The sequence below is a fragment of the Ammospiza nelsoni genome, chromosome 4 (genome assembly GCF_027579445.1).
Source record: "Ammospiza nelsoni isolate bAmmNel1 chromosome 4, bAmmNel1.pri, whole genome shotgun sequence".
Taxonomy (NCBI): domain Eukaryota; kingdom Metazoa; phylum Chordata; class Aves; order Passeriformes; family Passerellidae; genus Ammospiza; species Ammospiza nelsoni.
In genome coordinates this window covers 659703-674164 of record NC_080636.1, presented here as the reverse complement: position 1 = coordinate 674164, position 14462 = coordinate 659703, and the positions used below count along the sequence as shown (strand labels likewise).

Below are 14462 nucleotides of genomic sequence, written 5' to 3'. Positions count from 1 at the left end.
TGCAGTGCACAGAAAGCAAAGCAGGAATGACACCCAAGGATTTTAGAGTGAGAGGAATTGGATATGGACAGAGAAAATCCTCTCAAACAACTCTGGAACTGATTGGGTCGAAGCACTATGTGCAAGAAAGGGACTGTAGGGTTCCTTTAGGAATTTTATGTCCTTATTGAGACATCTGTTATCTAGGTACCTTCATCTTGCTTGTCATGAGCAGCAGACATGCAGGCTGCAATTTTTTTTCCCTTAGTTGAGCTGTATTTTTTTCCTCTTTAACTTCATATTTCCTTAAATTTTGGGTGGGATTGTTGTTGTTAACTTCAGATATCTTAAAATCAGATACCTAAGCTTAGGTTGGTTACCCTAATTTCATTTCATGATTAAGAGAAAGAAACATTTACCATCAGAGGGATAGTCATTGTCTCCTAAGATTAGTAATTAAAATGAGTCAGGTAATTGCTCTCTGGGGTTGCCTGTTTTTCACTACAGACTGTTGGCTGAAATAATGTGAATATTAATATGAAATTATATTAATGGTGTTGAGAAAATCTTTGTTTGCCTGTCTGTCTGTAAATGTCAGTAAGGTCTCTAATTTTAAAATAGCTTTTCAATGGGTTAGCTTAATTTCCTAGAGGAACACCTGCTAATTTCTCAGATTTATGGACACTGTGTGGGAGAATCTGGAAGAATCTGTGTAAGGCTCAGCTGATTGTTTTCTCTTTCCCATGGTCTCAGTTTAGTGCAAAATCCTGATTCCAGCTTCTGCTTCACTGCTGCTGCAGGAGTCCAGCTATCAGGAATGAGATCAGCCACGTTAAGATCAAACTGTTTCCTCCTTGATCTGTGCTTAATCATAGAAGTATTTTGTTATGAACAATGTTAAGTGCAGAATTACAAAGTTATTCACTGAATCTAGAAATTGGATAACTGACTCTGAATGTCAGATCATGAACTAAAGCTAAGACTTGTAATAGCTTAGCAGGTTAAACAGGAAATCAATACTAGACAGGCTTTGGTGTATTTTAAAAATATCTTCATAAGACAGGAGCCATAAGAAAGACTGGTAGATTCCTAGGGGTTTTTAAATCACTAGTAATTCCCTTCCTTTCACATATGAGTTTAGCACAGGTTGAGAATGTGTTTTAATGTGTGATGATTTTGTATGTGAATAATTTTCATTTGTTGTTTTCGCAGATTTACCTCTGAGCATCGATTTTGGGCACCCAGTGAGGTAGAGGAAGAGGTGGAAAATAAAGAAATAACAGAAATGTTAAAAACCAGGTATATAACATTTGCTGGCAAGTTTGAGCCAGTGAAACATAAATGTCGAGCTCCCATGCCTGATGGAAGTCTGTGTGAAAGACAAGATCGGATCAAGGTAGGCACTGAGTTGCAGCACTTGCAAGGTCTCTGCTGTATGGAGAAGGTCTCCTTAAAACAGCCATAAAAATTCATTTCACATTCTAAGTATAGCTCAAGGGAGTGGAAGAACATTTTGTTGGAGAAGTTCATAGCTAATTTGTGCTTTGTAAGGGAAACATCCTTTTGGTAAAGAAGCTGTAAACATTTAAAGAACTGTCAAATTTTTTTGGTGTTCATTGTAGGTTATCTGGATTTTATTTCTTACTGTGATGTGTGAATACCTGGCAGTAAGGCAGAGATAGTTCTTTGCTGAAAATTTTTCCTCAGAGGCATATTTGAGATTAACTGTTTCTAGAAACTTACATGTTTGACGGGCAAAGAAATTTTATTTACAAATTAAGTTTTATGAAAGCTAAACTCTACACAGCCTCAAATTATGAGCACTACTGAGCAGAACTACTTTGCCTAAATACTTGGTTCTAGTATCTCTGTTCTTCCATTATTATCTGAGATTGAAGGATCTAAAACTTAAGTACTTTTAATGGGATTGTTACAGGATAGGGATATAGCATAAAAAACAATATATGATGCAGCATTGGTGCCCTAGTTCCAGCCTTGCTAGGATGTCCTACCTGGTCTCTTGAAATTGTGTATTTGTTTCAAAAAGAGGTTATTTCTTTGACATTCTGAATATATTAAACACATTATGTTTATGGGATTCTGATGCTTTCTAAAGAGGACTGGGAGTCAAGTGTAGTTCTGTTGCTCAATTCCAGTTTCCACCTTTAAGCTGTTTTGAATAAAAGGTAAACATTTTCTTTTCATTCAAAAACTGTGAGATTTTTTTTCTTTCCCCATATTTCTTTCTCAAGTGCCCTTTCCATGGAAAGATAATTCCTCGGGATGACTCTGGGATTCCTGTAAATGCAGAGGACAGAGCCAGAGAGGAAAAGATGAAGTTTGAGAAGCAAGCAGCCCAGCCAGGTCTGTGTCAGCATAGCATCTTGAAAAATAAGAATAAAAATAAAATACTAGGCAGAGATGGGAAATACCTGTTACCTGTTCTGCTCCTAAGCACATTCTCCCATTTGCATTTGCATTCCTATTGATTTTAAATTACAGCTCATTTGCAGTGGTTCTTGCTTATGTGATAAATATGGACACGTGTAGACAGAATAACATTAACATTGCATGTGTGCTTTATTTCCAGTGGCTTTTGAAACGTTCCCAACACTGCTCAGACAGACCAGTTATAGCCTTTGTCTTAAGGAACGTTTTTATGGATGGTTGGACCTGTTCCCTGGGAAGTGCTTGGCAGTAACTGGTCTATGCTTTTGCAAAGATGTCTTATCTTGCTGGTCCCTGGCAGTTGTGATTTATGCAATATAATGATAATATTATTAGGATCACTGTGTTACCACCAGTTTTGGGAGGGTGTGCTGGATTTTTGTTTTAAAATAATTGGGAATGGGCAACAAAACTATTGTCCTTCTTCTTGCATCCTTCAGGTGTGGAGGGGAGGGCTCCTTCTTTCCCAAGATAATTCGGGCATTTTTAGCCAAGGTTCAGCTCTGGACTGGTAGATGAGAAATGCAGGCAACAAGTACCCAGGCAGGAAGACTTCCAAGGGGAATAAAAGGCTTTCTTGCAACAGTACAACTAAACCCTGTTAGTGATGGACAGGTGGACTACAAGCAGGAAGCTACTGGCAGCTGATGGACTGCAGAGGAAGATGGGAGAGAGGGATCTATCCAGCAAAGGCACAGTGGATAATTGGAGGGGACAGCTTTTCTTTAACCTAGCTTCCCTCAGCAGGTCTTAGTTTTCTCTGGTTTGAGCTATTTATTGTAGGTGAGTATTCTGGATTCTAATTAAACTTACCCATAGGCATTAGCATTTTGATATTATGTACAGTACTCCCTTGCAGGAGTTCTCTCTTCAGGTTTGACTGACTTGGTGTTTGACTGTTATGCATATTGTTAATGAAGCTACTGAACTTTTAATGAAACCTCTTGAGAGCCTGAGGAGCAGTTACATATATTCAAAACAGGAATCTGTATTCAGAAAGATCTGTGTGGAATGAATGTGCATTTAAACATAGAATTGACCCACCCAGTGTCCTTTAATACTTGTGTGACCATCTCTGAGTGGCAGTGCTTGGTGATTACAGCAGCACAGCAGTGCAGCAATTACTGAGCACCTTCTGGTATTTGCAGGTGTCAAAGTGCTACATTTGCAGGTAGTTTCCATCCCTGTCCAGGCAGAGGAAGTGCTCTAAACTGGAATCCAGCCAGCAGCACACACACTGTTGGACTGTCACAGGGAAACCAGGATAGGAGTGTGGATGTTGTGTTAAAAAGGAAAGTTCCCAGCTTAGTTATGACAAACTCAAACTAGCAAATTAAACTGATAGGTGTTGTTGAAATTTCAAACTGGAAACTAATATTCTGGTATAAAAATCACTTGGACTCAAAAATATTGATTTTTTTTCCTGTGAAATTGCCACTGCTTGAGGCTAGACATAGTATTTATTTTTATTACAGTGTCAGCTTCTCACCTCTGGTCCACAAGGATGTGTCTGTTAGTCCCAAACCAGTGTTGGCATTGCTCCTTGTGTTACTGAGTGTGGTTGTTAAGCTGAAATGTCACACAAAGGTCCATCCCATCTGGCTGGGGACATGCTGCACAAGCTGTGGCACTCAATTTGGACAAAATCCTCCATGTTTCTATAGCCATACATATACCAGATGTCACTAAATACTTCCATCCGCTTCATTTTTTGTTCTGCCTTGCTATTTTTATATCTGCTTCAGAGTATTTTCATCAACATTTTGATTTCTTTTTTGCTTGTTTTGAGGCTTGTGGTCTGGAGGGATGTGTTGGTTGGTTTTCAGTGGTATTTGGTTTGGGGTTTTTTTTATTACAAAGGTCTTGAAGCAATTCTGAGCAGTGCTGCTGTGGGAAATACACAACTGGGAACCTACTGGACAGTCAAGAATTTTTTGATTGACAACATCATTAATGTAGTCAATCAAACAGTTTGAAAAATCTGGAAAAAAACACTTAAATTTGGGGATCAGTTTTATGGTTAAATTGTACCAAAATTATTCTTGCATCTCCTTCCTGCTGGATGTAGATTTGTTTCTGTCTTTGTGTGATTAAAGGGGGAAACAGTTAGATAGAGGTCATATGTTTTGTGTACTAATGACTGTGTTTTGACAGCACTGTCATTGTTATTATGGATCATTTATTATCTTAGTACAAAATTTTAAACTCTGGCTAATGTCCACAGAGAGGTGCTTTGGGGTCTTCAGTCCTGGAACTGTGAATCACTTGGGATTAGCCTGACCCGCTAATCTGCAGCATTCATCCTTTTCCCATAGTTCACACACAGGAGCAAATTAAGTGCCTATTTTTTGTGTCAGCCCTGAAGAGTATCTGGTTTTTCAGCCCTTAGTGACTTGTTAACAAACAGGTATCAGGACAGGCTGGTGAAGGCAGGCCGCTGGCCACTCAGATGTGAAATAGCATCTCTTTACTAACTACAGTATCGATTCCCGCCTACCCTTGCAAACTGTGTAATTTTCTTTTCCCTGCTGCTAAACTCAGTAACAATGTATGAAGAGCTTTAGGGGCCCATCAATGCTCAAAAAGCCTGCTCTTCCCTGGCATTCTATTGATTTTTCTCAAAAGCTTTTAAATTGCTCCTTCATTTTACTCAAATGCTCATTTCATCTCTACTGGATGCCGGCATTTTTTCCTTGTGTTTAAACAATTGCTCCATTCACGGGGTTCCTAAACTGTGACGCCTTCTTATTACTGGGAGATAAACTGTTTAGACAGTTTTCCTTAATCTTGGATTAATCGTTCCTGTATCTGAATTGTGCTCTTCTGTATTCCTCACTTCAAAAAAAAAAATTCTGTGAGGTCTTATGATCTATCAAGTGTATGTGTTCTGTTTTCTCCCTTTGTAACTCTCCTGTGCAGCTCTTGAACAGCTTGGTTTTCCTGGTGCTTTTTGGTGTGTTGGATTTTAATCAGGCCTTGCTTTCATGTATGATGGTAGTTTAGATCTAACCTTTCCTTGGAAAATTGCTCTGCTGTTCCTTAACACCGTGTTCTTAAGTGAGGACATTGCCTCTGACCTTCCTGAAATGTTGTTAGCAGCGTTTGTCACACTCAGTGACCATCTTGGTGTATAAATGAACTTGTAGAGTCCTTTAGGACTGTTTATTTCTCCGTATTTACAAAGTTGTTATGTAAGAGGAGTCGACATTTGGTGTTACAATTTCTGCAGGCAAGAAGGGCTGACTGACATAAGGGAAACTGTGACAAATGACTGGCAATTACTGTTGTTAAAAAGCAGGCTTCTGGCATTTCTGCTGAGTGTGGACCATGTTCTTTTTGAAGTAGTACTTCCTAGACTGTTTTCCAACCTAAATGCTCAAAGTCTTTACAATGAAATGAATTTTTTTTAATTTCCCCTTGGCAGATGTCCATCCTCCAGCCACATTTTTACTTTGCACTTTGTGCTACTTCGTTTGATACACAAGACTACATTGAAGGTGAAAAACTGCAGCTTCATTAAACAGTCCACAGTCTTAATTGTTCATGCTTTTTCCTCTGCTGGCATCTAGGATCAGGATCCACTTAGAGTTCTGAAGGATTCTGAAGCATTAAGGTTTTAAAAAATGTAAAACAAGATTTTGTTTAGATAAATTAACTTGTGCCATTGTCAGGGGAAGAAACTTGATTTAGATAATTAATCTGAGGCAATATGGGATATTTAGAAAGTGGTATCTTTTTCAGATGCAAAATGGGTGTCATGGCAACAGGGTCATGTTATCCTGCTCAAGAATTTTATGGAGATGTCTGTTACCAGTTCATGTTTTAAAGTAAATATTATTGATGAAAAGAAATCACAGTGTTGCCAGCCCTACTCTGCTAAAAATTTGATATATTCCATTTTTTAGATTTATTTTTAAGCTTATGCTGAATTTATTTCTGCAGATAAGTTCCTCAGCTACATTGTTGGCATTTTCATTTCTAAATAATAATCACTGTGCTTATTCATCTCTCCTGCATGGAGTAATGTCCTTGGGACTTTGCTACTGTGCCACTGAAAAACCTCAACTTAGTTCTTCCTACAGGACAGTTTTGTCCATAGCAGCTACTAATACAGACTGGCAGGGCTTCTTCATCCAGATCTGTCATTTTGGGAAACTGCTTTATCCTCCCCTTCCTTTGTGTGTGCAGCTTGGATCACAGTGGCCCTGCCCTCACCCACTGCTGCCAAGAGCCTCCTCCTTAGGGGGCTGCAAATCCCCCTGGGTTTGGGGTTTCAGAGTTCACGTTTTGTCTTTTGAGCAGAGTGGAGAGACCCAGAATTCATGAGAGAAATTGAAGCTGCTACCGGACTGGATCTTGGTTCCTCTAAAAGTAATGGAAAAGGACAGAAAAAGAAAGGGAAGAAGCAAAAATATCCAAATCTGACAGACCTGAAGCAGCAGGCTAACACGTCTCGTTCCCGGCTTGAGAAGAAAGTCTTCAATAAGTAAGATACTTCTATTCTTTAAAGCTTGTTAGTTCCTGTTTCAGTTTGATTCAGCAGTACTTTCTGTTTCTACATTAACATGCACTTACTAAACACATTCTTTGGCTAACTGCAAGCAAGAATGTCTTCCATATGTCTGGAGGGTAAAAAATAGCAGGTACTGACAAACAAAGTTATTTCTTCGAGAGTGATTTTTAACTAATGTGCAAAATTTCCCTATGAAAGGCTTTTTTCATCCTGTCTCAATTTCTTAAAAACTTCAATTGCTGGATTGGCTTCTCTGGATGATTATTTATTAGTCAGGCACAGCATCTCAGGTGGCTGTGGGAGCCTGCCAGCCACTCCCAAATGTGCTTTAAAACATACAGTAGCTCCATCTGTCCATTATTAACACTATTTTTGATGCCTGTTCTTGCTTAGATGTGGCTACAACATAAATTTGCCTGAGCATGCTCTGGTCTTCAGCAAATGGGAAGCAGCTGCAGCTATTTAAAGAGTTTCACATGTCAGAAATGAAGTAGTCTAAAGGAAAGTAAAGTTGTCAAATCAAAAAAGAAAAATCATTATTATAAAATCATTAATGGTGGGTTATTCTCTAAGCATACTGGATGAGTTGAACACCATCCAGGACACAATATTTGTTTAAACTGAGTTTTCCCTTCTCTCATGTACTGATTATAATAACAAAGCCAAATCCACATTATTTTTGGTTATGGAAATAGCACATTTTATGTGAATTTCTTAAGTTACCTGGTCTTAGTTAGAAGTCAGAGACATACAGTTCTAGTGATTAGAATTTCATATCATGGTTTACTGTGGTTTGTGCTAATGATTTTGGGTGTGTGTTGGTGCCAGGCATAGGGAATCAAACCTGTCAAGTTTTTAATAGGTTTCATGCTTTGCAGCACTAAACAAGATGATAACCTTGGCTCCTTGTAACAACCCCAAATTACTTGAAATGTATAGGTGATAAACCCAGGCTCTAGTCTGCCTATAAAGCTAAGTGAAATTGCACACAGATCATCAAAGTGGGATCTCATTTCATTTACAGTATCACACAATCCACTGGTGCTAATGTAAAACCTACATGACATGAAAGTGGCAAGGCCACTCTGCACTGCTAAAGGCTCACTTTTCTCCTACCAATTAGGTAATATTTGAAGTGCAAAACCATGACCACATTTTCCTTACTCTGGTAACTTTATTGGCAGACTTTTGTTAAAAGTATACCTTTTCCAGGGTGTGTTTTCAGAATGTTGGTTTTCATTGCACTTGCTGCTGAGAAAATCTTTAATCCCACCATTTAGAGCGTTATTAAGGAGAAACCTCTTTTAGATGTTTCAAAATGGCTTTGGAAATGAAGCCATTAGAGAGAACAGTTCCCAAACCAGAAGTCAGCCTGTTTATTGGAGATAACCCTGGAAGCAGAGCTGGAATAGTGTGTAAGGGCTGATCCTGAGGAACACTGCCCAGGTGCATATCAGCTTCATTTTCCTGCACTGCTGGGAACATCCTCAGAAGTGATAAATACAGACTGTGACGATGCAGAGTCTTAAGAGCACAGGCCTTGAAACCATCTGCTTGTGTGATGGAACTTGCCAAATTTGTAGAAATCAAAGGAGACATCAGTCAGTGCCCTGCTTTTGAATGGCACAGCCCCTCAAACCAAGCCTGCAGCTGCTCTACCTCACCCATCAGCCATGTGTACCTGGAGATGTGCTGGGGGCTGACAGCTGAGAACACCTGCAAACATCTGCCTCAGATGGCTGAGCTGCTGTTCCAGAGGCATCTGAAGTAACCAATAAAAACTGAACTTTAGAATCCAGTGAGGAACAAAATTCCTGAGGCACAGTGCCCTCAGCTCTGCACAGCAGCTGCTTTAAGTTTCTGATGGGCAGATGTTCACAGCAGAACATTTTCCTGACTGCTCCTGCTGCTTCTTGCTCTTCTGGACTTGTGAGCCCATTCCTCTGCCTGACCAGCTGGAGGATGTAGGGGCCTGCTCTCTCTCTGCCTTTTATGACAATCTCCTACTCCTGTTCATCATTTTCCTCACCCTCAAAATCCTAGCTGTGTGATCTTCACTCAAAAGTTTGTGGAGAGGAAAAAAGAGGAGGTGTCTGAATGACCCAGCTCAGAAGCATTGCAGCCCCTCCCTAGAGAAATCTCTGGGCACATTTTACTGGGAGGAAGCAATGGAGCAGCAACAGGGAGACAGACAGGCCCTCACTGGATTTGGGAGCACCAGAAAGCTTAACAGCTCTGAAGTTCATTCCCTCACTTCCTTTTTGAACCTGAAGAATATTCCAGGGCCTTCTTCAGGCGCAGCAGGAGATGCAGAGGGCTCAGGTCTTGCCCATCCCAAGGCAGCAGAAATCCCATTTGCACATGATTTATGAGTGAGGTGTTGGCCATACTGTCCTGCCTGTGCTAAATTCTTCTGCAGCAGAAGCCCGTCCTGGAGAGATACACAATAATCTCTGTGTCTTCTAAACTAGAGTTCTTGTGGATTAAAAGCTGCTGCTCAGGAATGGGGATGCTGCTGGTGTGAGCAAGAGTCTAACTCAGCCCACATCTGATGAAACAGAGTTCTAGTAACCTCTGGAAGTTCACATGAACTGAACAGCCAACCCTTCCCTCACAAAAACATTCTGTATTGTGGGCTTGATTTCATAAGGGTTTCTGAGTATTAATTTTTTAAGATCCTGTTAGATACTTTCAGGTTTTTTTTCCTTGGGAGTACTTAGGTGCTTTTGAAAATCAAACTTGCTCCATGTGGCTCTAAGAAATAATCCTGGGAGGGTGGAGTACACAGCCATAAACTGAAAGATTTGAATTTGTTTACTCCTGTTAATAAAATCATTGCTGAATTAAACTATTTATATTGCTGCAACTAATTCAGTTAACAAGACAAATTGGTTCAGCCACATCAATGCCACGCTCAGCAGCCTGATAGTGATTAATCAAATTCCCCAACATTCATAAATGTTCTCTGAGACTGAGTAGACTCAACAGAACTGTTATTGTTGTTCTGTTTCTCTTTCAGAGGGGCCATGAAACGGGTCATGAAAGCCATGAACCGGGTGGACCAAAGGAAGCACGAGAAGTTTGCCAACCAGTTCAACTATGCGCTGAATTAAATTCCTAATCACCTCTGCCCTTCTTTATTACAAGAGTGCAATGCAAAACCCTTAATCAAAGATATTTGTATTGTCACTACAATACTGTGCTAGGCACGTTTTTACAGGTGTCATTTTTAAATTGTTTCCAAGTTTAACTTATTTGCTAATGAATATTAATTTTGGAAAAGATGTGGTGGTGTGGAATTGAATGCATTTAAAAAGTTGATAATTATTTGAAATATGCATGAAATAGAACATTTTATGACTTGTACATAATTTGGGTAAACTGTTCGTGTTTTGGGGCTTGGTTCTTTTCCTTCCTAAGGGACTCATGTAATTTATACTTCCTTTGACAGTACGTGTGTTTAATTTTCCACTTTCAGGCCTTCGGGGAAAAAGATACTTTAAAACAATTTGATTGCCGCCAGGGTTGGCAATGCACAGAGCATTTTCTCAGCCTTCTGTACAAACTGAGCCACACAAGCAGCCCAGCAGCTCCTGCAGCACCTCTACAAACACCTTGGTGCACAGTAAAAAAAATCCAAATTAACTCATGCCTTCAGATGATAAATGGAGCAGAGTTTGATTTCTGCAAACTGAATTCCAGGGCTAAGTCAGTCTTGGTAGCTGTGGCACAGATGGGAAAGCTGCGGTGGCAAAGACCATCCTGGCCTGCTTCTTCCCAAGGTGGCATCCCAGCGTCTGTCAGAGCTGCTCCTGGCAGCACTTTGGGAAGGTCTGTACAGGTACCGAGTTGCTCCAGTTGAACTGCAGCCAAAAAAGCTCCAGAATGAGGTGAAAATAGGAAGTTTAAGAGAATCACTCAAGTGGCACAAGTGAACTGCCTGGCTTGGAACAGATAAAATTACATCAGGTAAAGCCCCAGAGTCTAAGGCCCTAGATATAAACACAAGCATCTGGAATCTTCTAACTCCAGAGAGGTAATGTGCAGCTGGATCCACTGTGGGTTGTAGTTCTTGGCTGGGTACTTAAACAAATCTGCCAGACTTGTTTGCTGGCTACAGTAAGCTTAAGGAGAGAGGATAAAGCAGTGACCAGTTGTGCTCTTGGAACATTGCATACAGATTTCTGGGTAAAGAAAATCCAGAGAATCAGGAGGGTTGTGTTTGAAAATCAATTTCAAGTGACCTGCAAAAGTCTCTAATAAAGTGCTCATTACAGAGTAGAATAGATTCTCTATAGCACAGACTTAGTTACTCACCTGTTGGAGGTGTTTCCTCATGTGTAAGGAGACTAAGAATTAAAAATTGGGAAAATTTTAACAACTCAGTGTAGCTTCTGACCACCTCAGACAAAAGCTGATTTACAGTTCTGCCAAATGCTTTCTGATTTGCACAAGTATTGCATAGAAAACAATTAATGCTGACTTTTGATAATTTTTCTTGCAAGAGCTCTGTAATTTGGAAGACATATTTTGTTCTTCAACACAGGTTGATATACTTCTGAAATACTGAAACTAATACAATAAAGAGGCAGAATTTCAAGTAACATCTACTGACTGCACTGGAAAGTTAAGCCACTTCTAGTGTCAGTCTTGCTAATGTGGTAGTAAAGATTTCAGGTGAAAATGTGGATAAGGACAAATCAAGTTCATCACCAAGTCAGTTGAATCAACTGCTGAACTTACTTGATTTCTTACTGAGGACAAAGTCACACACACAAAATAGAAAGCACCCACAAAGTAGAAAACACACAAAGCCAGCAGCTCCACCACCTCACACGTTAGAATGTGATGGTAATCATTGGCTGCTGGGATTCCCAGACAGTCCAGACTTCACTGACATTTGGTGATTAACCTTCAAACAGCCACCAAGGTCATTGTGCCAGTATTCCACAGATTCTTGAGCCTGCAAAGGCTGAAGGTGTTAATTATAAAACATGCTTTCCCCCTGTAAGAAGAATAGGGAATTTATATTGTGCAGTGACTCTTAGCCCTCCTTTGCTGGGGCCATGAAATGTCAGCACTACAAAGCAAACAGTAGATGCACTTGACCCCATGGAGTTCCCATTGTGGGCCTTAAATAAAGATTCCAAAGACCAAGACAGGGAATGGAAATGGCAGAAATCTGAGGGGGAAAAAAGAAAAGTGTGGTCAGTCAGTTATGTTCCACTGTGAGCAGCCTGGTCTGATGGAAGGTGTCCCTGCCTCTGGCAGAAGGGCTGGAAATAGGTGATCTTTGAGGTCCCTCCTAACCCCTCCTAACCCAAACCATGCTGTGGTTCTAATGATGCTACTCAGTCACATCAGTTCTAGAATTAGCAATTAAAACTTCCTTTCTGGACCCAGTTGTCCAATCTGGCAGTTAAACCTGATATGTGTGCTTTCTCTGTATATTAAAAGCATGCTTAAAAAAAAAAAAAAAAGTCTTCCTGGAGTGCCTCATTTGTGCAGAAGGAGAATTTTCAAAGTTGAAGTTCCCTGGCAGGTGGCTCAGAAATGGCCAACTCAGACAGAGGTGCCTGGACTTTGGGACAGGTTGATGGCCAGTGCTGACTTCTTTTAAAGCTCTTCTGGTGTTTTTCCTCTGCATCTTTTTCTTCATTTATTGCCTTGAGGCAAGATGAACCATTGACCCTTCATAGGAAAACGTGTAGATGGCACATCCCCTGTAGCACTTCTTTGTGTTGTGTTCCCATGGTCCAGTGTGGGACAAACCCTTCCCTTAGCCCTTGTTAATTACTGACACTTTTTATCCAATTATTTCTCTACAAGAGCCACTCAGCAGGTATACATGCAGCAGGTCTTGGATGTTGTCTTGTTAAACCTGGTCAAACATAATTCAGAGATTTTGGGGGAACTTTCTCCTTTTCCTGAGTTTATCTGTAGCTGTGCTGGAAGAAGAAATTTAAGAAGACATCTCTCCCGAAAGATCCAGTATACCTCCACCAAATAGAAATCCTTTTATGTTCAAAAATTCAAAATAGATGAATCTGCTTTTTTGATACATCACACTTTTTGTGTGTCAGTTTACAAATTTGAGGTCCTGGGCTCACTGGTTCAAATGTTGCTCTACTGTCCCTGTGACATTTGTACTGGAACTTTTCTATTCCTGTGCTCAGGGCTTCTGGGGAAAAAAGAATAAATACAAGTATAATTCTCATAATCTCTGTGTGTGGTTTTGTCTTTGTAACTCACCCCAGCACCTGTGCAATTGTGCTTGTGCTGACTGGGGATGCTGTGTGTGATTTCCAGGTACCTGCACACCTTGAGGTGATTTGGTCCTTGGAGAGTTGTTAAGGTGAGCAGGTGTCATACAGGCTGAATATTCTGTTCTTGAAGGGACTCTGAGCTGAAGTGAGCTGTGCTGGTGCAGGTAAATCATCCTGGTGCATCTGAATCATCCTGTCTGAACCAGGGCTGTGTCAGTGGGACAAACAAGAACTGCAAGCAGAAATCTCTGTGGTTATTCTTACCTGAGCACATGGTTACACCTGGGGAGTAAAAGCCTGGAAGGAAAAAGACCACAGCATGTATGGTCTGGCACTCAAACTCAGAGCATTTAGTGACATAAATGAGCTTGGAATAGACCTTGTGAGAATAAGAATGAGAGCCACCCTCCAGCACATCCAAGGTTTCTGGGCCAGGGTGATGTGCCCTTACTCATCTTTAGCACAATGCCTTGTGACTCCATTTTCTTTAAACTCACTTAAGGCTGGCTTTATCAACTGGATAGGGCTGAAAGTTTCCATTAGAAAACTGTAATACTTATTTGTAGTTATTTTCTTACTGGTAAGCAAAACATACAAATGAGATTTGTAAGCAGTTCTGCATGGACAGTGGATCGTGCCACACAGAAGAGTTTCCACATTGGGGAAAGGCTTCAGTTAATCAAAGTGGGCATTACTGGGAAAAAAAAGAATGAAGACACCACCTTTGTTTTGTGGAAAGCAAAAAGAAACCTGTTCCATTTAAAGTGGCTGTGGAAATGGGTGAGAAGGGTGTTAGTAGTTACAAGGAGCCTCTAGGCAGAAGCGAGAGGTGTTGAATGTCAGGAGCAGCACAAAGCCAGTTCAGGTGTGTCACAGCACAGGCTGATGGCCACTGGTGGTGTCCCACATTCTGCAAGTGCCTGGCTGTGCTGCAGCTGCCTGGGGTTCATCCAGTTCTGTCAGTACTTTAATGCTTTTACTCAGAGCTGGTGTGAGTGTCTCTGTAGGTTGTGCACCAGAAGAGGTAAGGATGCTACAGCAATACTTCAGTGATGAGAACTGGCCATTTAAATAATCCACGCCTTTTGGAATGCCTCACACCTTCAGCAAGGTCACTGGCTCTGAACAGGCAGTGGCAGCTGTGGTGCACTGAACAGCTCTCCTGCTGGAGCACGGGGTCAGGAGGTGGAGCCCAGGTCCCTCCTCAGCCTCAGAGGGGACAGTTCCATGTCCTGGCTCAGGGGACAGCCCAAGCC

The 14462-nt window shown here is 40.8% G+C and overlaps 1 protein-coding gene across 2 annotated transcripts in view; it reads left to right on the top strand.

The window, feature by feature from the left end:
* Window positions 1-12420, top strand: part of UVSSA (UV stimulated scaffold protein A) — a 45149-nt gene extending 32729 nt beyond the window's left edge. Inside the window, exons 10-13 of one of the 2 annotated variants that reach the window (XR_009418285.1) lie at window positions 1192-1375; window positions 2232-2343; window positions 2868-3210; window positions 6730-6880. Coding sequence is in view for 1 of the 2 variants with exons in the window: in XM_059470053.1 (XP_059326036.1) it covers window positions 1192-1375; window positions 2232-2343; window positions 6730-6913; window positions 9960-10053 (574 nt within the window). In the remaining variant the exon portion in view is untranslated. Of the gene's footprint in view, window positions 1-1191; window positions 1376-2231; window positions 2344-2867; window positions 3211-6729; window positions 6914-9959 lie in introns of those variants that run through there. The other variant, XM_059470053.1, reaches the window with a different exon arrangement.
* The last annotated feature ends 2042 nt before the right edge of the window (window positions 12421-14462 follow it).